Below are 26,298 nucleotides of genomic sequence, written 5' to 3'. Positions count from 1 at the left end.
CTACATTTTATTTGTTTCCAATTCATTCAAATTAAATGCCAGTAGCAGCTAAACCGATGGAATAGGTTTTCCATCAAAGTCAGCATGAGAAATACCAATCATTCAACCTCCACTGTAATGGACAAGGATGGCCACTCCAAAATCGTACCTTTTTTCTGGCTTGTTTATGCAAGCAGTTGTCGACTGAACGAAGATCATGGTGTAAAAGCAACATTCATTTTAGTCTTGTGTTCAGATAGAAAGTGTAAAACATACAACATTTGTTCTTAAGCTGCAACCTTTCTCTGTGACCTCCTGAATCTAAGGTCCATGGGTAGATCCTTCTGAAACTCAAACTAATTATTGCAGAATTACTTTGTCACCCCTCAAGCTAAACATGCTCTTACAAATAAAAGAGATTTGGTTGGAACAATGAATTGAAGTGATTGATTTGCTTGTCTGTGGAAACCAATGAAGAGCAAGTGGATGTTATACATAAGGCAGGCCCGGTAATAATTCAAGAAAAGAAATTGCATGGGAAATTTGTGACATAGTAAGCATCTGTTAGCAGAACCGGCCTTCAAAATTAAATGAGTTTTCTCAGTACTTGGGCAAAGGCTAGCTACTCATTACTTTGTAAGCAATTGTAAAACAGAAAAGGCTTAAAAGGGAACCTTGGATGGAGTGCAGTTTTCATGTTTGCCTAACTGAAAAAAAGCTTATTTCCTTTGTCACATTCTTGTCTGTTTAGAATGAGCTAGGCCTAATATTTCCAGGTGAAAATGGCTCCCAGAGGGTCATTCTTTGTACTATTACTTATGTAGAACCTACATAATTACTAAAGCAGAACACAGCATTTTAATGATTAAAAAGGTCTATTTACAGTGACATTATTTGGAGTAAAGGTACACATCCATCGTAGCTAACGATGTAGTGGTTCCTCATGCTTCTAATCTGGCTCACTTTATTATAATTTAATGAGAGGTTCCCATTAAAATATATTAATGCCTTTTGCAATAAGGATTCAATATGTGCCCAAGCAAAGCCACACTCCAAAATAACACACACATTACACTAATGGTCTTTTTCTCTGAAAGACTATAGTGCAGAGCTCTTCCACCTGCCTGAAAGGAAAGGTTTTTAAATTGTTGTCATTTTAAAAGACACAGAACAAAGATGTTTTACACTGGTGCTGCCTCTCTCTTCTTTCACAGGCCATTGAGGGAGAGCTAAAAGCATTTTGAATCTCTGTTTGTTCAGTATAACTCTAGAGCCCCAATAAAATAAATCTGAATGCAGACAAAATGAGAAATAAATAAGTAAGTAATGTTACGAATAAAAGGAGGTCATTCACTGCATCAAGTGTTTCCTGTGGATAGTAGTATATTGATTGTACAGCCTCCTACTCCAATATTACAGCTTAGGAATTAGAAAAAGAGCCCCTCAGATCAGTCAAGAAATAAAGCAAAACAGCTGTTGTCAATCTGGGCTGGAAATCAAATGTCAGTCTACACAGAACACAGATAGAGTAAGTGGGATCTGGCCTACAGCGGTCTCACAGTTATCCATAAGATTTAATTTTAAATGGCTGTATACATGACATAAGAGGGAGGTATGGGCATTGCTTATAAAAATTGCCACAGGGGCAATAAGGGCATGGCATTAACAGAAAGCTGTGCATCTCAATCTCATTGTTAGAAAATGTACAGTAAATATAAATCAGGCATAGCTCCAGTCTGTGCCTCGTCATGATACCTGAGAGGGAAATGTCTAATTGTGTCAATGGCCACAGTGAGAAATGTAGTGGATTCCAATGTTGTAGTCTCTCTATTTGTTCACTCTGCATTTCGACACTGTTTTCTTTGTAATAATCAATCCAATTATAGGATTACATCATGGATTACGGACCAATTCTCAGGAGTCCATTTTGTTCAGATTAAATCCCTGTTATAAATCCATAGTAAATGTAACTAACGGAAGACCGCTCTTCACATCCTGCAGTGTTTACTTTATAATACCATAGCTGTGCTAAATCCCTATCACTGAGCGTGTAACAGTGGGTCTCAAGGGTTCAGCTTCCAAAGCAATTAAAGAGAAACCCAGACAATATTACAAAGCCATATTTTTAGGTCGGGACAAATATGATCCACAAACACATGCCACACACAAACCTGAGAGAAAAAGACTGGCAGATTTCCCCCCCAAAAATTAAAAAAAACATCTGCTTTTTTAAAATAAGAACACCTTTTAGAATCTTGAACAGCATAGAACTGAGTTCCTCTTTATTTTTCCTCTTTAGCTCCTCGCTTGTAACTAAACTCCAATTTGCTCTACCTCCTGCAGTCTTTTGAGTGATGTATTGGGTTCCAGCATCAGGCTGACAATGTGACCCAACAGCATTAGTCCTAAAGAAAAATGGAACTGATTTAAACCAAAAGCAGGAGGTGAATTACAGAGTACAACTGGGTTGTGAACGTACAGCTAGCATGAGATGAAATAAATGGAATTGTTTGTATTCAGTGTGAAATGTTAATTCACATCCCTAATCAGTATTTAAAGAATCTGAGACTGTGTTAAAATGATTGTGTTTATATATGCCTTGAATAGATATCTATTCACAACTGAGATGCCAAACATAACAAAGCAGTTAAGCCAAACTACTTTAGGTTTGAAAGTTGCTGGTATTTCAAAATACATCTTAATAATTCAGAAACACTGTAGTAGGCTTTGTTCCCTACCAGCTTTAAAACACGTTATTTATGATCACACGCTTAAATAAAAAATCAAAAGGACTCAAGCCCTCTAAGAAGACAACATGATAATCTCATATTCATTGTGCTGCTGAAGAACAAAGATGAGAAGCAAAAAGTATTCACAACTGGGACAGTGTCTATGTGTGGCTGTTGTCACAGGAAATGGTGAGATATGTGCTCATTTGGGAGAAAAACTAAGAATAATGGCGCACCAGAAGGCTGGGGTCATACTAAAATTATACAAAATATGAATTCTCAGTCTGAAATGTGAAATATCACATTACAAAGTATTAAACTCTAAGAAATGAAGAAGTGATGCATCACAACTTGAATATGCTTAACACTTTTCTTTAAACAGACAAATGCACCTGACAACACTGAATTTCCAGGGAATATTGTTTTACATAAATGTTTCCTGTGGATGAAACAGCCCTTGTATTTGGCCCGGTGCATGACTTCTTTAAGTAGGAGCCCACACCGCTGCCCTTAATTTGCAGGACGTCATGATAAAAGTGGGTGTTCCTGGGTGAAAGCAAACTATCACCATGGAAACAGAATGACAACCAAAGCGATTCTTTATTTGGCTCAAGGAAAAAAAAACACTTGAAAAAAAAAAACTATTTTTCTTTGGTTTTATATCTATAATGTTGTATTTTGAAAATTATTATTATTATTTGTTCAATCCTTGAATTCAACTTTGGTCCAGACCAAATCAAAGTCACCATCTGTTTGCCAAAATAAAAATCCATAAAATGCCATCAAGGACAGGGGTCCTAGTCTGGGTCTTTATTTGGTGTGTAAAGTTTAATATATGAATCTTCTTCCCATCCAATAAAGGACAAAAACAATACATAATATAACTGAAATGAAATGAAATTGTGAAGTTGCTTACATGAACTGGAAATTGCTATATGTCTTACTTACACTATACACATGTTGCTATACACTGTAACATCATGTAAAGATAAAATTGTTATTATAGGAATTGTGCATGTTCCCATTTAAAAAGGAGCAGCAAAGTTTGAGCAGTGAGTAATTCTTGATCATCATTTCCTGCAGCGTTCAGTTCTGTTTGGGGAAAAAGTAGACTCCAGGGCCCATATTTATCAATTGTGCATAAATAAATCATTTGATTTTGTTTGTATGCACAGTGTTTAAGAATTATCACATGCCTGACTGAATCAGTATGTATCATTCTTGCTAAAGGTTTCTGCATCCATCTCAAAGTAATTTCATCTGCATGTGGAAATCTGTACTTAGAATTCCATACAGCCATGTATATGCCATACACTGAGTAAATGCATGCAACGTCTGGTATATAAATTAAAGTGATGGTTCAGGCAGGAAAATCAGTTTAACACACACAAGAAAACTAAGGCCATTGGAACCACAGACAAAGTTTGCTTGCCGCTAAGCCAGGCATGCGAATATTGCCAAATTATCGCAGGAGCCCCTTGAAGGGTGAGGACACAAGATAATGAAAATAATTGTTTTACGAAATCAGGCAGTTTTAACTGAAATACAGGCCCATATCGCAACTCAACAAATATGTACATGTACACATTTACACCCCCTGCTCCTCTGTGATGGAACCTTGAATTACCAGGACTGCAGAATCTTATTTCACCTTCTCCTATTCACTCCTATTGAGACTGCAACTATAGATCCAACAATCTCTCTCTCTGCTTTGCAATCAAGGACAAGCCTTTTGTTTAGCTCATGGTGCAACTACGTGCTCGCTATTTAAGCCTGGTACAGTCCTTCACCTCGTTTGCTGTACTGTAGTCACTCTACCCTGTTCTGCATTGTTGCTTCACTGAATAGCTGACTGATTTATATTGTGTTCTACATATTTGTTAAACTACTGTACAATGTGTACCTTTGTAACGATATTTTAATTCCCCAAAAGAATTTTACACAGTTCTATTAGGAAAACAAATACAGGTGGTTTATTTTTTAATTTGTTTTATTTTTTAAAGATTCAATGGAAAATACAGCAAACCAGAAAGACTTCAAGTGAGATCAAGTGTCTGGTCTGCCGTTTATAATTTTGTAATAATGTAAGAAGTCACTATAGCACCGATTTCACTATCCCAGAGAGACTACAGACATTAATTAAGACTGATTGAAAGTCAGAAGAATGGCCAAAACGACTTGGAAATGGTAAGTTTCATTTATTTCATTATGAAAGAACCAATCAATCCAAAAATTATCTTAATTTCCTGTAATACTGTGTAAAAACTAAATAATTCCTCAGGGCACTCTAAAAACATCACAAATACAACATTTCCAATTGCAAGGTTTTTAATCTATTTGAAAAATGGAACAAAAATAAAATCAGCTTGTATTCCCACAAAATTCTACAAATGCAGGAAGAGATCAAGGGCCACTCAGGGCAGGGTACAATGCGCATCTTCAGACACGGGGCTCAACAAGCGCCGTACGTTTACAGATTATTCATGCACAACTCTAAAAATTAGGAGGAGGATAATGATCTGGGTATTATGAGTCACAGCAAACCAGTGAGGTCTAGGAACTACTATGTTGATATGATATTGTGCCTTAGGGCCACTGACAACCTGAGTTGTGCAGGAAAGTGATTACTGTTTTGTTTGTACCATAAGACCATTTGTTATAGCCAGTTGTTTTGTCTTTACGTAACCCTTGATTTCAGAGTCATAAATTCTTAATCAACTCAGCTAAAGTATTTGCAACCCCCATTCCAGCATGGAAAAGATTAAGACAATTTACACGTGTCCTTCAAAATACGCACTGGTAGACTAGAAGCCCCAAGACCAAAGGACTTAACCGGGTGAGCAACTCAGAAGCCTATAGAGACCTTTAAAGGTGAACATCCACTATAAATGGCCTGTCTCAGGAGCTATTATGTCAAAGGCTATTAATATAGCTAACGCAAGATGGACAGAAGACTCTGTGACTTTAAAAACTGATTTATTTCATCACCTTCATCTGTATTTCTCAGTATGCATAAAGTGGATTCTTGATACATTTTATATCAACCCTTTGAATGGAGAATATTAACTTGACACAGATGAGGTTTTAAAAATTACTTTGAAACCAATTCCTTATTTCGCCCCTTTGAAAATACCACTGCTAGTCTAGATGAAAGCAAGGGAGGCTGCTAGACTCCTAATTGGACCGGCAATTGCCAAGCAGAGAAGAATCAGGCAGTAAAAATGGTATTGATGGGAGCCAATTAGCACTGACCTCTCTTTTGTCATGCAGCATGACTGTATTGGGACAGCTGTGAATTTTGTTGTTTTTAAGACGAAATACAATTTTGTATCATCAGCACACCTGTAAAGCCAATAGTGTAAGACAGTGCATCATAAAATAGATTCCTGATGGAGAATTAGCCAGGTAATGATACAGCAAGGAATTAGTGACACAGCCTGTGAACTGGACACCCTTTTCGGACCTTAAATAAACCATCTCAGTTACTTGTTCCTGGTTTTGTGTCATTAATTGTCTGATATTACAAGAATCGAATTGCTCTTCGTTTCGAAGTTCTTCACACATTTGACCCCCAACCAACTTTGAGAAGTAATTTTACCAGCTCATATTGATTTTTCATGGTCTGTTATCTGTTAAGTCTTAAAATAGCACAATCTCCAAATTCCTACATATTTTCTCAAACAAACTGTAACACAAACAATGTTTCAAATTCCTTGTTCATTATGTTTTCATGGGAAACAAAGTAATACTGATTTATTCTGGAAGACATATGAGTTAAAGAGTGTTTCTGGGTTTCCAATTAGTAAAATAACCTTTAAGAATGTATCATATTTTCATATTGATATTTATCATCTCTTGCTACAAGGCTGGGCCAAACACTGAAGTCCAATTCATTTTGTTGTTTCTTTTGTAATACCAGAAGTCCTCAAATGCTAAACATATAGCACTTATTCAACCCAAATTATTTCTGTGGTTATGTCACAGAAAGGAAATAGTACTGTTCAAAATTGTTCAGAACAGCATTTTTTATCTGGATGAAAATCCCTGTATTTTCATATTTTCATCTAGCTTCGTTTTGTCACATCACTGTCGCTGGAGAGTACAGCAGACAAATGGGCTAAAGGTAATGCGAAGCTCACAGAGTGTAGTCTACCGAAATTAGAAAATAAGATAATGTATTGTCTCTGTGAGGCTTTTTGAATGGCTTTCTTTCAAAATAAAGCTATTGGTTTAAAAATATAGCAGACATTAAAAAAATAAAACCTCACTAATTAACTACATGCTGTACACACTACAATCTCAGCTTTAGCAAGATGGCAGTGGGCTTCTTTAAACATGTTCACACAAATTAGATAGATAATTACCTTTTTGTAGCTCTAATCTCATTTAATTCAGCTTTACACTGATTAATATTTGTAGAGAATTAATGTAAGCAAGACCAACATTGTGTGGATTCGCTTTGAATTTCTCTGTCAAAGAATGGTAGCACAGTGCATATACAAGTCTGAGCGTCATTTAAAAAGCAAACTTTACCTTCAGTGTCAAAATAATTTGACAAACGTTAGGCATGTTTTTGTAGTATGTTAATTCATAAATTGTTTACAGCATTGGCTTTTGCATATGGTCTGAATAAATGTTTTCAGAAGACATGTCAGTGTCATGTTGCAATATGCTGATTGCTTCTGACAAGGAAAACAATACAAGAATCTTGGAAAAATGATCTATTTTTAATATTTTAAAATATGCATAATCATCTCAGTCCTTATTCTCTACTGTGCATGTGTATCACAATGGTAACTCCTGTTATATATGCAACTCATTCCAACTTGCTATGCCTGATGCACACTCTTTATATGCAGGCAGTCCCTGACCAATCAGTGAGCAGCTAATAATGTATCAGTATCTACCAGGGCGCATCGTATCTACACAAGGGCCACACTATTGTATGGTTTTCATTCTACCTGAGGTCTTAATTACATAATAGAAAAAAAATTGCTCAGCTGGAACACTTTCCCTTATAATGTAAATCTTGCACAAAACAAACTGAGGGATTGTGGGTAGAAAATCTTGAATTAAAACTTGGGGCCTAAAATGAACGCAGAACTTCCCTACACGAGCACGAGCACTTACTAATCACATCAATGGTGCTTTCGTGTGCTTTCGTGTGTTGTTGTTTTCAAAAGTATTGATCTTCCGTCAGTCAATTCAAATATTAATTCCAAGCCTATTTCTACATTATTATTATTACACTTTCCCAAGATGCCTATATGATCTAAAATGTATTTAAAATCTCGATGTAATAACTGAAATCCATGTATTAAAAAGAAAAGCTGACGGGTACCTGGATGTTTGGCTACCTGTGCTGACCTCTAATATATATTGTGTATACTCTCTCCTATGGCAAATATCTCACACTTAGTTCTGGAAAGCACAAATCCCTTGATAAAGCCATTGTTATTGTTTTTTCAAAGAATTTACAATAACAAAATATTTGCATCTTAAGCTTATCTGGAGGGGGTCCTGATGCACTAACTAATGCCTCAGGCTTCCAACCTTGCTATTATGTCTCAGACGTTGCTTTTACTGCCTTTGGGTTCTCTTTTATGCATGTCAGGTGGAAGAGACGTTGTCATGGGATCAATTTTCCTTGGCTCAACCTCTGGTTCATCTATTTCTGTAGCCAACAATAGGTTCATACATTTTAGTTACTCTCTCTTGTACCCTCATACTACACATTACTGGACTCGTTCTGCTAATGACTCTTTCTGGTATTTATATATACCTCTCCCCTCCCCTGCAGATTTTAACAAGCACCTTTTCTTTCGCCTCAAGCACTCTAGTAGGATTGTTTAAAGTATTTGATATCATTTTTTTCTAGCATCTTATGGGAAAATCTATGTCATGATATAGTTCACATACATCTCCCTAGCAATTATTTAGCTGCTGTTTTCCCTGTTGTGTGTTACACAACAGAAAATGTTGCAAGTGCTCTGGAAGAACCTCTAGCTGTGTCTAATTTCAGTGTGGAAAACTCGTGTTAACCATTCTATTTATTAGCGAATAAATTACATTGTATAACAATAAATCGTTTGCCCTTTGGCATCACCCTTCGAGGTACCCCTGCACAAAAGAGGTACCGAGCATTCCTGCCCCACGGCAAACCCTTGCAGGGGGGCAGAGAAGTTGCTACTCCCCCAGCTGCATGGAAAACAAGCAGGATGGGGAGGTGGAGAAGAACTTAAACACACAGCACTTAAATGAGACTAAAGGTCAGCTTTATTAATGATTACTTATTGCTCCTTGGAAGTTGAGGTCCCTGATTATCCAGAGGTATGCTAGCTACAGGAAAAGTTGTGCTACATACAGTAAAACCTAGGAGTCAATCTTACACTAATTCCCAGTAATATCCAGTAATAATACATACATTTGACTATCCTTGACATCAAAATCAATATATAGCTGTTTCTATTGCCTCCCTCTGCCTCTTGCTTGGAAGAAGACATACTCTATGTAACAAACTTTGGCCCACCAAATATTATAAGCATGATTTTTCCTTCTACCCCCTTCCTGTTGTCAAATATAATTTGTATTGTATGATTGGAAGGTGGGTCAAAATGTGAACCAGGCCTTTGATTTGTTTAAGACATTGTACACTTAACGTAAATCCCTTATCTAAACATGGGCAGCAAAAAAGGCTATAAGCAGCTGTTTATAGGTTATTTCTAATTGTATTATTGTATTTTAAAATGTGACATGGGTGTTACTCTAGGTGTAGCTGGAATCACCACCAGTGGTGTTGTAAAATGAATACAATGTTTCATAATAAAAGTAAAAATAATAAACCTTACAGTTTAGTATTTCATATATGACAAGCTCAATGACAAAATGCAATTCTTTAGAAACTCTTAAAAAGAAAATATGACCTTACAATGCAGTTAACCAGTATATGAGTTCTACAATAAATGAACGAAATCCTAAAATATTATCCTTTTATGTTCTAAAAAACATGCAATCTCAATGCCCTTATTTCTGGTGTGTATAAAAATAAAATGTTGAATTTTAAAAGCAATACATTCTAATTCATTTGTAAACCAATCAGTTCACTGCACAAATAATTGCTTCAAATAACAGTTTACCCCTTATTCACCATGTCAATAACCTTTAGAGTATAGCATTCAAATGTGTCCTTTACTCTAGGATCAGCACATTATATTTCATAGTTTAGAGAGAAGAGAAAAAAAGGCTGATCGCACCATCTTCTCAGCACCTGAGAAATTAATGAGGGAACGATCTTGTACATCTTTTGCTTTTATGAGAGGAAGAGTCTTTCACAACTGAAAGTAAACCCAATCCTATAAGCAGGTTTATCATCTGAAATGTGTACCCAGCAGACCTCAGACTAATACAAATGGCTGCAAGCCATTGATTTATACGTTCATAGATATTAAATATTATAATACATTTCTAAATCCTGACATGCATGATGCTCTTGGCTTCATGCTTGCCATAATTGTGCTGGTAAATGTACAATCCTGACCGTATAATTCCATCAGTGCCAGCAGAAAACATATTGGCAGTCATGTTACCTTAAAAAAAAAACAACAACCTCTACACATGAGCACATGACCTCTGGCAGAATCCATTACAGAAGAAAGCATGTCTTGTTACCTTTAGCAATGCAATGCATGTATATCTCCCAACCTGTCCTATATTGAAGCAATAGTGCATTCTCCATCTCCAAACAGAATTAATGTTTTAACTCCAGGATGGGCTTACTTTGATTGATCCTATACAATGACACTTAAGGTGAATTCTAGATCATTCCTGGGTGCCTCATTTTTGTATATGAGATTCTTCATTAATACTTACATGCTTCACTTGTATGTTGTATTACGTTCTTTGAATAAATACAATTTGATTTAAAAAAGAAGCTTAAATGCTTCACTAATTAAACAAGTGTAATTATTGGATAACAACAACAACAAATAATAATAATAATATTATTATTATTATTATTATTATTATTATTATTATTATTAATAATAATAATAATAATAATAATAATATAAAATAATAACATTCAGGTTACTTGTCTGAGCTATGACGTTGAAAGTAAGCTATGAAAGGGCATTGATTTACAAACACTTATCAGACCAAGAGACAGCTGTCATCACATTCTTTTGATTATTAAGGCAATACTTATCCTTCATCCACTGATGAGACAATTTACCAATGTTGCACATGAAAGAAAGCGTCTTTGATGTATGCCACTCAGAAGTGAAGCAGGAGTAAATCAAGGAGTAGGTGCACATCAAAAACAAAACCAATCGCTCAAAAGATAGAGCTGAGAAGAGACTATAGACTATAGACTATAAAGAGACTATAAAGTCTGACTCACTTTAAAAGTTATTTTGACTCCTGAAGTAAGTGTCTCACAAATTATAATACTGACCACTTTTGAAAACGAACTGTCAATCAGTATGTGTGTGTACACTAAACAGCAATCAAAAAAGAACACCTACAACCATTGTTATTTCAAGACCAGATTCAAGACTCAAGTATTGGTTCTAGGGATCTCTACAGTCTTCTTAAGAAACGTATATAATCACAGTTTGTAAAAATATATATTGTTTTAACCGTGGCTTACATACAAACTACTTGCAAATTTAAATTAATTCTTAATACCCAAAGAAAGCAATCCGTAAATGTTAAGAGTCTAATATTAGTCCCCCTTTGGAGATTGCAAAATTAACCTTTCCCTTTTTCAAGGACTTTGCTGTCTTGTCTTGCACGTTTGTCACGTGCTATCGGCAATACGTCTTTAGATTATTATGGGGACATCAGTGCTTGCCTTAATGTTCCTGAGGGCATGCAACTGCTGCCTACACCCTCTGCCCAGATGGTGCCTTTATATAATCAGAAAAATTAATATTCAAACCATTTCTGGGAAGGGCTCTTATAGTAACTGTATCTTGCCTGAGTTCACAACACTTAACTTTGCAGAGCGCTCCTTGGGAAAGGGCACTGACTGTGTGATTTTTCCACTGTTATTATGCGCTGCTTTTTTAACATGTCAAACTGTAGAAACACTGGGGAATATTATGAAGGGCTGGTCAGTTTTCATTTAGTCACCCTAGAAAAAGCCTCCCTGGCCTCATTCTTTCTCAGATAAATGTGTGTATTGATTTACCACAACGCCAGTTGGAATTAGTCCAGATACTGCTTAATCATTAGTTTTCTTTAAATTAACCTCTCTAATAGTAAATGTTTTCAGTGTAGTTCTCTGAGTGTGTAGCTCTTACTCTTTGTTGGTTTTTAGACACATTTTACATTTATAAAACTTAAATCTGCATCCAATAAAGACACTCAGACATAGGTTGCTCCCTGTCCCTGACCTGTTAAACAAGACAAAGGAAGTAAAAAAAAAATACAGTTTGAGACAGAAGAGGTTAATGAGTTTCACCAATGTATTTAAATGTGGAATTTTAGAGTGTGTCAGAAATTGGCTAAAGGATCAGACATCCATATTGGTAAACTTTGTTCCTGCTAAGACCAAATGTCTGAGGGCCTGGAAACATCAGCATGTCTGATGCATGACTACAGAACACAGCATTGAAGAGCTTCACAGGAAATCAATAAAATATTAAAATGAATATGTAAACTGACAAGAAGTCAATGAAGCAGGACAAGGCGAGGGGAGATACAGTATGTTCACCATAGCTGATGCCTGTTAAAACTAGGCGGAAACATCCACCACCAGCTGTAGCCTGCCACACAGACGGAAGGGAAAAGAACCAACAAAACGAGCATCATCGCAACCAAGTACCGCAAAGCTCATAGATTAAACTGTACTGGGAACAGAAGCAGAGATGCAAGTTCTCAACAGACTCTCTTCAGCATATAAAAAAACACCAGGTAAAACATACCTATTGCGTATATATCAATCCTGTCAGTTAAAAGTTAAAGCAAAAGCATAGCTGCCACCTTACATCTTACAAAGGAACTATGATAGCATCCCTTGCATAGGAGGTGAACATCCTCACAGCAGTCTTTCACAGATCTGCATATCTTCCCAAATACCACAACTGGGACACAATTATCATGCCTAGAATTGTATTTAAATACTTAAAAAAATAAGCTTCGAGGTCCCAATATACTTACCTAGTTTAGGGAGGGAGTACTTCACTTTGAAATAATCTTCATAAAACCGGAGGAGTCTCTTTGTGATATGCAAAGCGTAGTCTCCTGATCCTCTTTGTATGGCATTAGGTCTGGCATACAGTCGTATCTTGAAAGAAAAACAAAACAAAACAACAGAAAATAAACAACAAAAGGAGCATTGTGGTTTATTTATTTCCCATTATCCACAGATCCTGTTGTTTACTCTATGTATAGCTTTAGTTAATGTTTCAGTTTTGTTTGAAAATTAACTTAACGCTCCGTCTCTCCAGCTTTCCCTTTGTTCCCAAGTAAGTCATCAGAATTAATTATTTCAAAATCTGCATCTTTCACGGTAGACAAAAGCAACTTTTTGATAAGAAAAATCACCCGGTTGTGTAGTCACAATGACCGTTGCAGACTCTCTTTAGAAGCGCAGTGTGCTGTGCCATGACTCCTAATTGGATGAATATTTTTTGTCAGCTCTGTATAAACTAATTTCAAGCAGTTTTAAGAGTTTACCGGTCAAATAAACCAAGAACGACACGGCTGCAGAAGCCTGCTTATGCCTTATTTGTAGTTTAATAATGTATCAGAAAAGCATTTAGAAACTGCACAGTTTTGAGATCTAATTTGTCTCTGGCTACATTTCCATCGCAGAGGATTTATGCGATAAAAATAACAATTTTAAAAAAGTGTGAGAAGGTTAAAGGAAATGGATAAAGTTTTTATTTTTTTCAGTGAACCATTTTTTCTAATACTACAGTTCCTACAGTATTAAGGAGGTCGACATTCTGAGAAAATCCGACAAATGTGTACGGAAACATTTTTATTTCCTTAAAATAAGTGAATTCCCCATGGAAAACATGGCTTCAAACTCATGAAGCCGGGAGTCACCTGAAATATTTTGTTTTAGGATCTAATAAACTAATTTGATGTTACAAGAGGCCAGGGTAAACAAAACTTTGACTTTAAAATGATAAGTGTGTTGGTGGAAGTTTTTATTTATACAAAAAATTATCCCTTTTAGTATTCAAATATCCACCAATATATGCTGTGTATTAATATAATTTGAGTAGCTCCTAAAAGTTTTAATTCAGTTCTTGCCCCTGACCCCTTACATCCAACAGGCCAATGCACTGAAAACATTTAAACGCTGACTAACACCGAGTTCAGCTGAGCGACACAAAGTTGGGTTAGATGCATATTTTCGCTAATGAGATTATAACATGGGAAAGTGTAGTGGTGTTACATATTTGGGTTATGTATTAAACTGGGTATTTTGCCTAGATGTAAGAGATTAAATGTGGATAAACATACTTGATCAAAGGCCAAAAACATTGGAAATGCTTAGTCGCACAATTTGCTAGCATATTTCACATTTATATGCAAATATGTCTAGCTCCTCCCACAGCATCATCACGTTGGCCATATTGTTTGCAACAATTTAATTTAAATTGAAAGTAAGCTTAGAGGGGGTCTAAGACATGCCCATGAGTTTTACCGAATACAAGATTCACCTGAGACAAGGTATTCCAATGGAAACACAGCTACTGATCCTGGCTGATACTGATTTCCCATAACAATCTGCTATTGCAAATCTATCTTTGTGGAATCTAATTTATTAATGTAATTGTACAGATAAATAAGGGAAACACAGTAATTAATTGGGTAATAGTGATCAATTCCCAACATTTAGTTCCTGTCCATCAGTTTGTGTTTGTTTGTTATGACAGCAGAACAAAGTCACATGAAGGTGACTTTAATGAAAACCATATTCTTGGAGATAGTCAACATGGGTTTAGACGAGGCAGATCATGTCTTACTAATTTATTAGAATTTTTTGAACATGCAACTGCAGCTGTAGATCATGTGAAAGCATATGATATGATATACTTAGATTTTCAAAAAGCTTTTGATAAGGTTCCACACCAAAGACTGATCCTCAAATTGCATTCAGGGTAATGTAAGTAGATGGATTATGAACTGGTTGATGTCTAGGAAACAGAGGGTGTCGATTAGAGGAGTCGCTTCTAACTGGAGTGAGGTTGTTAGTGGAGTTCCACAGGGATCAGTACTAGGGCCTTTGCTTTTTCTAATCTATATTAATGATCTGGACTCTGGGATGGTTAGCAAACTTGTCAAATTTGCAGATGATCCTAAAATAGGTGGCTCAGCAGATACAATCTCGGCAGCACATTCTATTCAAAGGGATTTAGATAATATTCAGTTGTGGGTCGACACCTGGCAGATGAAATTCAATGTGGACAAGTGCAAGGTATTACATGCAGGTAATAAAAATGTCCACTATAATTACACTATGGGAGGAATAGAACTAGATGTAACACATGAGAAAGACCTAGGAGTCTATGTGGATTCTTCACTTTCTCCAGCCAAACAGTGTGGGGAAGCAATAAAAAAGGCAAACACAATGTTAGGGTATATTGTCAAAAGTGTTTTAAACAATGGCAGTAATGTTAACACTAGTTAGACCTCATCTGGATACTGTGTACAGTTCTGGGCTCCACACTTCAAGAAAGATATCGCTGCTCTAGAGGCAGTTCAGAGGAGAGCAACCAGACTTATTCCAGGTCTGAAGGGAATGTCCTACTGAGAGACTGAGGACCTGAACCTTTTCACCCTGGAACAGAGGAGACTACGTGGGGACTTGATTCAAGTCTTCAAAATCATGAAAGGCGTCGACCACATCAAACCAGAGGAGCTTGTCCAGATCAGCAGGGACACACGGACCCGGGGACACAAATGGAAATTGGTATTCAAGGCATTCAAAATGGAAAACAGGAGACACTTCTTCACACAGAGAGGCGTCACAATCTGAACAAACTCCCCAGTGATGTAGCTGAAGTGACAATTTGGGAACATTTAAAATAGACTGGATAGGATCCTTGGATCACTCAGTTATTAATGGACACCACACAAGCACGATGGGTTGAATGGCCTCCTCTCCTTAGTAAACTTTCTTATGTTCTTATGTTCTTAAGGTGTGTGAAACCATGAATCACCCAGGCAGGGTTTGATGTATTTTTATTGATTCAATAAAATATTGGCAAGAGCAATGTTTGGTGTCATGCATTCTGTTTGCACTCATGCTGCAGTAACTAGTGTGTGCCTTAGGCCTGTAGCCTGATTGTCTCACTATCACGCCAACACCTTATTGTGGTACAATCATGGTTGCCACTGCTTTGCCATTAATTTGCACCTTACAGAACATATGAAGCATTTCACAGATGCAACAGGGCACAATACACCTACTACAGCAGGCAATCTAATTCTCAGTTCCCAGCACTTCAAATGTGCTATTGACTCTTCAATACCAACACAAATATTTGCTAATTGGAATTTTATATCAGTTACTATATTAAACTACACTTCCATTTCCACTTTCTCCTTTTTCCTTATTTCATTGTTATTTAAATGTGATAAAATCATTTCAACAATTTGCAACAACATCAAAGTTTTATTTTTGTTTCATTTTTAGTGCACTAGTTATTCCTGTACAGGCATTATTGAACGATCTTTTGAAAGCTGACAAACCAATATGTGAAGATCACAATAATTGATTACAAAAGCTTCCACTAGGACATTTGATCTAAAATGTATATTTATACCAGCTGCAAAATGTGGAAAACACCCATTAAAGATAGCTTTTGGTTAATCATTTGTGATGGCTTTTTAGTGTTTAGATAGTTTTCTTGGTGAAATGTATGTACTTTAAAAATACATGTCAAGAACAAACAAAAGCTGTGAATTATCCTTTCGTGGAAAAAGAATACACTTCAGCCTTATGTCACCTAGCGTGTTATCAGCTGGAGCGCAGACGATCAATACATTTAAAAAATAATCAAAGAATCTACTCACAGTGATACCATTATCAGTGATAGTTTCCTTGAATGTGAAATTGCACACTGCCCAGGCAAGATAGTATGTAGACATCCGGGGAGTCCTGGAGAAATGGTTGGTCACCCATCCGTCTTCATCCAGCACCGACGCTTCCACCGGCATGTTGGAGAGAGACAAATATGTGCTTTCATGCTTCAAGCTGATTTTAAACGTTGCTTTATAGATAGGCTCATCAAAACAAGGGAAAGCCTTCCTGGCATGAGTCGGGGAGAACTGTGTTACTGCGAGGTACCTGGAAGAAACAGATAGAGGAAAGGATTCACTGAAACAACAAAAGCAAACTAGCACCTCCCTAAATGAAGCTCTCTGGCAATCATTGCTAAAATCATTGCTAAAATATGGTATTATCTAATTTGTTTATTATAATGTAAAATGACAATAACCCCTTTGAACTACTCAGTACAAATATTTACGTCTCCCATGGTATATTGAATAACGTGAGATAGATTTTATGTTAACAGTTGTCTTTGGTTCATCAGCTTGGAGGTGAACACTGAAGTGTTGCGGTTTGTGTGAACAGACTCAGTTGCCTTCAGTACGATTCTAAACAACCTTTCATCACAAGTGTATGTTGCTGGACTCAGATTCCTGTTGACTGTGAACATCACATCATAATATCCAACCATATGTTGATTAAGATGCCTCTTCACCACAGCAAAACGTGACCTTATACTTATACTCAATTGTAGCTTTGATTCGGTATGCACTTATTAGAGAGAGAGAGAGAGAGAGAGAGAGAGAGAGAGAGAGAGAGAGAGAGTTAAGTGTGTGTGTGTGTGTGTGTGTGTGTGTGTGTGTTTAACCACCCTTTTATTTTAAATAATGAAGTAACAGGGAAGGTCGAAGTATACTGATAGGAATAGCTGATGACGTTGATTCCATTCAGATGGATACTTCTGGGAATGATCAAGTATTCAAGTTCTTATTCTGAATGTTTTCTTGTAATTAATCCCCACATAAACATACACAAAGATACATTCTTTGAGGACTCAGATTAATGGTGTAGACTCAGTTCTCATTATTAGTCCCTACATTCATGATTTTTTTTTTTCTTTTGATACTGTTATTATTTAATATCAGCCCTGTGGCATATCCCATTATGGAATGGAGGTGTAATTTTCGGCTAGTTCTTCCACTTAGATTATTTGTCATGCTACCACTTACACGATAAGCTGCTGAAAAGAAATCTCATTTGAAAGAAAGGAATTGCCATGGGAATTATAACAGTGATGCACAACTATTATTTAACACTGGTTACAAAACATAATGCAATCAAAAAGTGAAAGTTTGTAACAAAAGTCAAGGACAGAAGCAGAATATTGAGTTAATTGTCTGTTACCATCTTTAATAGGTAGCTGGTTTTAGGTTTTATAAAAGTCAATGAAGTTTATCTAATGATATGCTATAACAAATGCCACAATTCCTTTTCAGATTAACTCCTTGTTTTCAGAATTAGGACAAACAGGCTTGTCTGATTTGTTTCTGAGATACACCAAGAGTTTAAGAGCAATAAAAACAGTAACATTATTTCAATGTCAGCAGGTGGTTATTTTGTTGTCAATATTCTATTCTGGAACTAGTTTGTCCTCTTTGTTAACTAAATTACCTTCCATTAACAAGCTGGAAAACAGTGTCCATGTAAATGGGTTGTGTTTTGATATTGTGATTGCCTTGTTACTAAACTGGATCTGGAATGTGTTCATGTAATAGCAAAATATGGCCATATGTCCTGAAGGGATTATCCCTTCTTATTTCAAGTAAAACATCTATGTTTTAAAAAATGATGTTATCTAAAATATCTCACTGTGTGTCAGTGACAACTAAAGGTAATGGTAAAGAAAAGCAGCCAAATGGATTTCCACCTAAATTATAGGATCAGACAGATTTGCCCCATTTAACTTCTAATCATCCCAAACCTTGTAGGTATTAGCAAACTGTACACATCCGACCCCGCTGTTTTGCAGATTGCTGCTACTACAAATGTTCATTGCCCTATGCAGTGTGTGCTAATATTTTTCCTTCATTCACCTTAATGTGAGCTAATAATCATTACTGTAAGTTATAATTATGTACCTCCTGGTGTTCAACAGAATGTCTCATTTTACTATTTAACTATAATGCATGCATTCACAGCACTTAACATATATTGACGTATTATTTTTTAAATGTGAATGAGCATTTCCACCATGTTTTCCTACTGACATGAAAAATATTGTACTCTTTTTGCATATCATCATTTTATTTATAATTATATTAAACTGTTCTTTCTTGCATTCTTTGCTTGTTAAACCACTACACGGCACCGCTCTGTGACACTGTACCGCACTGTGACACTACACTGCACCGCACTGTGACACTACACTGCACCGCACTGTGACACTACACTGCACTGCACTGTGACACTACACTGCACCGCACTGTGACACTACACTGCACCGCACTGATTTTGTACCGCACTGTGACACTACACTGCACCGCACTGATTTTGTACCGCACTGTGACTCTGTACCGCACTGTGACACTACACTGCACTGTGACACTATACTGTACAACCTTCTCCTTGGATACATCTTGCATCTAGTATCATATAAAAACTTCTTGAATCTTCAATATTATGTATATTTAAAAATGATGACAAATAATATATAGGTTTGTGACAAGAAAAGCTGCATATTTGTGAAATATGATAAACTGTTCAATCAGTTAAAGCCCTGTGTTTTCTAGTCACTGACTTTTCACAAATGTGTGTACTCCTGCATTTGTAGTGGCTCTCTGTGCAAAAGTTGTTGCCAGGGTACTTGGTTGCTTTACACAACAACACTGTTTCTCAGTCTCGATAAGAGTCAGCACAAAGCATAATTTTATGTCTTATGTTAATAAATAATACATGCTTGGATTGGAGTTGCATAGCCACAGTACTTTCAACTACAGTATTTCAGTATTGTATTGTGAACTGCTTTGGATTTCACATACACAAAGGGGAGGTTAAGACAGTAAATCGCATTGTACTGTCTACCTTTACTGAGTTGCAAAAAAAAAAAAAAAAAACTACAAGATAGGCCTAGTTGTTTGTGAGTCATATATTAAAATTGCATGAATTTATATTAATTGGACCCAGCACATTCAGCACTGGGCAACAGATGGGTAGCCTAATGTTTAAATCAAGAAAAGTGCTTCCCAAAGTATTTTCTGAGAGCTGTGAAGCACTTCACATTATGTGCAACAAATGAAAGACATTAAACAGGCATCACTATAGTTAGGACATTTATTAGACGATAAAATAAGTGTAATTGTAATAAATTCAGGACTGTGATTTTGTTGGCAATAATTCAGACTGTTTGCACACTGGCTCATTGAAGTATTATTGAATTGTAAATATTTACATATTATATGTTACTAAAAACTAAAAACAATACCAGAGTTTACAATAATTGCTACAAAGAACAATTGGATCTGATTGGGATATAAATGCTTACAAAAGAAATAAGAGAATTTCACCAAACTGATAAATAACAAGGGATTCACTACATACAAAAAATAAAGAAATATGCCTGGTTATCGGGAAGAAAAATGATATATAGATTATTAGGTATATCAAGAAATACAGGAGCAGAAAATGATCCCATGTGGTAAGGAATTATGTACAGCTGAAGGCAAAGCCACCAGCAAATAACAAAGCTAAATTGAAATACATGACAGAGGAAGCATGAGAGTATCCCTCACTTTGTAGGAAATATAGTTAAACTCAGATAACACGGTTCTCAGATAAGTTGTCATTTAAGCTACTGCCCTTGGGGTGACAAGTTATAAGAGTTTCACAGCACATGCAGAATACCAAACAGTGCTTACGAATTTATGGAAAATGCAAAAGATCGAAGGAAGCTTCTGACAAAATATTGGAATAATGGAACCCAAAACATGTTTGATCTTCTATTTATTTAGTTTGTTTAAATATAAAATCAAACGTGTAACTAATTAAACTTAGAGCTGAACTGTTTATATATTGTTATAGATAGCAAACTCCTGTCCCAAAGCTACTTTACTTTCTGATAAAACAAGATAACATGTACTACAATGAAGCACTACACTGCACAAATTGCTAATGCACTCACAACAAAGGATAATCTTGAAGAAGGAAAACTCATAACAGGAGGTATTACTGAAAAAACAAACTGCACCAAAAAGGCATCAGACAATCAATCCTTATTTCCTTTCTGTTGTGCATGAGCAACACTTTCCAATGCTCCTCAGAAAGAAAACTGCATTGATCACAGATATGCCACATTAAGCAATGAAGTTTTCATCACACACAGAAAAGAGTGCACTAACTGCATTTTCCATTTCTTTCAGAAGCGCGTTCCAAACCAACGGGCAGAAAAACACAAAGCTGGAAAGCTGGAAAGCTGCAGCATCCAAAGTGCAATCTGGCTGCCTCTGGTACTTCTATAGCAGGGCATGGTATCTAATTATATCAGCTAGGTTAACTGATTGATTGTTTAATTGATTGGCTAAGCTGATTTACAACCCTACACTGTTGACATCCTACACAAGTAAAATTGCTCATTTGAAACATTATGCTTGTCCATAAATGCATCACCACTAATATTGCTGTTCAGGCGACCAGCTAGAGATTGATATCAATCATTTGAATGTGAATCCTTTACAAAAGCAGAGGCACTGGTTTCATTATCCGGGTGATATGCTTAATGATTAAAATTATATTATTAAGTTACAAGTGGTTCTGCCAAAAGCCATGTCTCTGGAAAATGTTAATCAAATTCAGCATCAAGGCTAGTTAGGTCAACTTTAATGTAAGCATTAAAATACCGTGCTATTGATAGCATGGGATACACATACTGGTGTGCTATGATTTTTATATTCTTGATGTTCTTACTATTCTGCAGTTTTCATAATAGCAGCGAATACATGAATAATCAGCACGAATATATGTATATGTTGTATTTGTATCCTCATTAATTACATTGTAGCAACGCTGTAGCATCATTATGAAGCACTCATCGTTCTAGAATGTCTGATAAGAAAGTAAAACAAACAAATAAAACATAGATAAAAGGCTACAACCATTGCGAACAAAAAACTGCAATCTAATGTTTAGTTAGTTGCAGTTTTGATTGGCCCTGCTTATTATTAAGAATGAACACTACAGATCAATCGCGTTTTTCTTTGGTCTACTGACTGATTTCCCCGTGTCTCTGCTCAAACTTGTTAGCAAACTTTGTGCCTCCAATCGTTACTGTTGTGCCCTGGGTGAGGATGTCAGCACATAAACGCTTGACATTAGCCAGACGTACAATATTTACACCGAAGGGCAGTGGCATTGCAGGGAGGGCAATAAACAGGAGCATGGGTCGAATTAAATGACGTTTAACAATAAAAAAAAATGTAATTAGCAACTGGGCCATAGATTGTGCAGCATCAACTGACAGCTTTTATGTCTCGACCTCATTCGTGTGATACGGACCTCTTGAACCACAGAGATCAGCAAACGTCCTAAGATTCAGAGCCATTACCCCCTCACCAAAGTTGAGAGCTCCACTCCCTTCTCTCCCTTACACTAGAGAGGATGTGCACCTAGTTAAAAGGTTCATATCCAAGACATGCGTGTCTGATCTCGATAGACCTACTAGGAGAAGTGGTTAAAATGTGTCAAATACCAGGTTAGCAGTGGCGACATGTGGAAACTGTCCCTGTGATCAATCCACAACAGCACGGTGAGGAATGGCATGAAACAAAGTGCTCTGAACTGGATTCAATTTACCTTCTGTCTCCGTGCAGTGTGTAGGAACTGCGGAAAAAGCCGAGGAGTTCATTTTCTATCTGAGCCTCGAAAGTTATGTTGACTTTGTAGGTTCTTTGCGACTTTAACTCCCTGTGCAGAGCAATGACGAACACTTGGTTGGCCGCATATCTGAAGTGCCGGTGAACTTTCATGGCTCCTGGCTTCTTGTTGTGCTCCCCATAGACCAGCGCCTTGGCCACCTCCAGCTTGTCGGCGTGCAGCACGATGAACTTGGTGGCGTTCAGGCACTCCAGCTCCATGCTCACTTCCCCGGAGAAAGTAAAGTTATCCAGAAAGACGGTGATCTTCAAGTCGTAGTGCAGCGGTCGCAGAGACCCGGGCAGCCGGAGCTGCCGCCAGGGCTGCACCGCCGGGTCGTCCTCTCGGTGGTTGGACAGGATGTCTCTGGAGTGGTTGAACTTGGGCACAGTCCCGTTGGCAGCCCGGGAGCTGGCGTCGCCGGTGCAGCCCTCAAACCTCACGCTGAGCAGCACGGCGATGATGGTGACCACGATGAGGGTGAGGATGGAGATGGCGAAGCCCAGCACCAGTCTCTTGTGCACGGTGATGTGCCGCTCGGTGGTCCTGGGGCGGACCACCACCGTGTCGGCCCATTGATCGGAGAGGCCTCTGCCGTTCCTCATGGACGCGTCCTCTATCCCCATCGGCGTGAACGATAAGCCCTTGCCCCGCTTGTTGTCCACAGCCATGCTCCGGGGAAGCGGGTAGTTGGGAGGCAACAGGCACCAAAGTGAGAGGGGTTACCGGAGTAACTCAGCCAACTTGCTAGCTGTCATAGGTGCTCCCGGCGAGTCTGACGGCACTTGCGCTGCTGGATCTCACACCGGCAGCGCTGAGCCGGAGCCGTGGCGGCGCTCACTTCGTGTGATTATCCTGTCAGTCACAACCCGCATCAAGATGGATCCAATCTCATAGTTGCCCTCTCTCCCTCTCCCTCTCCCTCTCTCTCTCTCTCTCTCCCTCCCTCCCTCTCTCCCTCACTCTCTCTTCACGGTCCGGCTCTCACAGATGCCCAGGTGCTGCCCGGAAAGCGAGCCATCCCCGGGGCGCGCGCTGCCGACTGTCCTCCGCTCCGCACGCGCTGCGCTCGCGCATGGAGCCGCCGGACTCCGGGCTGCAGATCCCGCCGCTGCACGCCCTGCGCACTCTGCGCACTCTGCGCACTCTGCACTGCACACTCTGCACACACTGCTCTGCACTGCACGACAGGGCTCACGACACAGCGCAGGCAGTGGGATCAGCAAAGTGTGAATCACCCGAGAAACAAAGCCCCCACCTCCTTCCTTTGCTTTGCCCCTCTCGCGTCTCTGCCTATGCTGGGAAGAAAAAAAAACGAATACTTGGAGCGTGATGGGAGGATGTAGACTCAATCAGCAGCTGCACCCCGCCAGCCCAGCTACAGTACCTGACACGACGAGGTACAATGAAGTGTCAGTTGGCTGCTCACACCACCGGCGCACAGGTCACTTTCGGGTGCACGCAGATGCGTGTGCGCTGGCAGGGGTGCGGCTGTGGATTGAGCCTAGGAATACTTCAGCTGGCAGCGCCCTTCTTTGGCTACATTATATCATATGCAAAATAGCAAACGTGATGATGTGAATTATTATTATTTGTTCAGCTTTTTGTTTTTAGATAGATAGATACCTTTTCAATGTTATTTCACGTGGGACATTCGAAGAAAACTCACTTTTAAAATGACCTGTACCGACATTTTTAACTTTCTAATACTTTCTAATAATTTTAGAAGAGAGCATAATAATAGAAGAGCTGTGCAATGCAACCCCCCACTGCTCCAAAATACTAATGGGTTTGAGATGAAAGGCGTACAGAGATTTGAACTGTTCTCTCAGAATGTGGGACCTTTATTATGTGATAGTGTTGTGCATGTTGTATTAGCTTTTACTATGTTAGCCTCCTCAACTACACCACCTTGTGGGCTTATTCTGGAGTCTGGACACTATATATTTCAATTCAATTTAGGAATATCGTTGTCAATGCTTATTGTTATTATAGTTGTTGATGCTGTTTGACTTTGATCATTATAACTAAATATATAAACACACATACTATATATAATGTATAGTGTTTACAAATTAAAACAATTCAATTACAAAATACTCAGAATGTGCATACATGTGAATGAACTTTCTCGTCATTTGGTTAAATATGATGGTGAAAGTAGTCAAAGTCATGCAGCTGAAAGAAGAAACAGATCTTAGTCAGCCACAAATGCCAATAAAGAGGGTTGAGTGACTAAAGACCCAGACCAACCTCCAATGAAAAACTTTAAAATAATGAATAATCAAATGATTAAGTTAAAGGTGTTCAGCTGTGGTATGAATATAATTTCCAGTGGTGTTGATTTCAACATGAAATGAAGATGTCTTTATATCCAATATAGACAGCACCAGTTTAAAGCAAGGGGGCATATATTTCCACATGAAGGGTGAGACATGAAATTCACACATATGTTAGTAAGGCATCTTTGTAGTGAAAATGTTCACTATCTAGTCTCAGTTCTTCGAAAAATCTGAAAACTTGCATTGGAATGGGTTAGTTAACATGCCATAGCATGTACCTAAACTATATTGGAACAGTATTCCTAACGCATGGGGATTTTGTGAAAAAGGGTGTTTTAAAATTCAATTTTCTGAAGCTCAGGCATTACTATTCCCAATCCAGACATATGTGCAAGTATACATGAAAGATACCACTGATTTAGATAAAAATGTCTCCTACAGTTATGTCTCCTGCTGTTCTGAAATACCTTAAATAAATTAGCACATCAGTTATAACTAAAGCATATGATCCAGCACCTCAGCATTTTCATTGCTCTGTTGGCAACACAACTAAAGGAGAGTATTACACATCACAGCTCTTTTTTATAAACATTCATGTAATACAATGTCACCTGCTTCAATTATCTTGTGTATTTGTGGGGATATGGAAGAAATGAATGGGTCAAAGTTTTGATTTGGAGTAAACCCCAATTAAGAACAAACTGATCATTAGATCACTCCAATAAGTGTCTTGCTTATAACCAAAATAATTACCAGTCAATTACCAGTGATGGTTTTATAGATCTCCGTAATTGTTAGTCACTGAATATCTTGAGCACGTGGTAATTTTGACAAATTAAACCCAATCAATGAATCAATTAAGTAGTTAATTTAAATATAACAAAAACAAAAGATACCATGGCTTTCCAGAAATAGGGTTGGTTAACTCTAAATTAAACGATTAACTTCAATAATGGAAAATACTGGCTTGGCTTGATATAGAGTAGCCCTTATTCCTTAATAGTATAAATAATAATATATTGCCAAACTCCAGTCAGAGTTAAATGTAAATGTTCAGCAACGTATGATTCATTTATTAAATGTGTGCTAGGTCTTGCAAGGCACAGGCTTCACTGGTAGGCCTTCCAGCTCACAAAATCTATTTACATTTTTCACATGGTTGTTGTCAGTAATAAGTGAAACAGAAATTTGTATATATGTATAAATGTTTGATCTTTATTTTATTTGTATTTTAACCAAGGCAGAAACGAATGTTCATCTATTTAGAGTTGTTGAAAGTCAACACTTAGAAATCAAAGGAGTGTCCATCCAATGTTTGCACACACCAACAATAGTAATAACAATACATAATAATATGTATTTGTATTACAGGATAACTCGGCTACACAAA

General features: G+C 37.5%; 1 protein-coding gene across 1 annotated transcript in view; it reads right to left on the bottom strand.

The window, feature by feature from the left end:
* The window catches only part of LOC136771555 (thyrotropin-releasing hormone-degrading ectoenzyme), a 133,253-nt gene extending 109,170 nt beyond the window's left edge, over nucleotides 1–24,083 (bottom strand). Inside the window, exons 1-3 of the mRNA XM_066723926.1 lie at nucleotides 22,567–24,083; nucleotides 16,746–17,019; nucleotides 12,870–12,996 (exon numbers count right to left, since the gene is read on the bottom strand). Of these exons, the coding sequence (XP_066580023.1) occupies nucleotides 12,870–12,996; nucleotides 16,746–17,019; nucleotides 22,567–23,297 (1,132 nt within the window). The 5' untranslated portion in view covers nucleotides 23,298–24,083. The remainder of the gene's footprint in view (nucleotides 1–12,869; nucleotides 12,997–16,745; nucleotides 17,020–22,566) is intronic.
* Nucleotides 24,084–26,298: the final 2,215 nt, after the last annotated feature.

Source organism: Amia ocellicauda, chromosome 15 (assembly GCF_036373705.1).
Source record: "Amia ocellicauda isolate fAmiCal2 chromosome 15, fAmiCal2.hap1, whole genome shotgun sequence".
In the NCBI taxonomy this organism is placed as follows: domain Eukaryota; kingdom Metazoa; phylum Chordata; class Actinopteri; order Amiiformes; family Amiidae; genus Amia; species Amia ocellicauda.
Note: the sequence above shows the minus strand (reverse complement) of the source record. Positions and strands in the feature narration are given on the sequence as shown.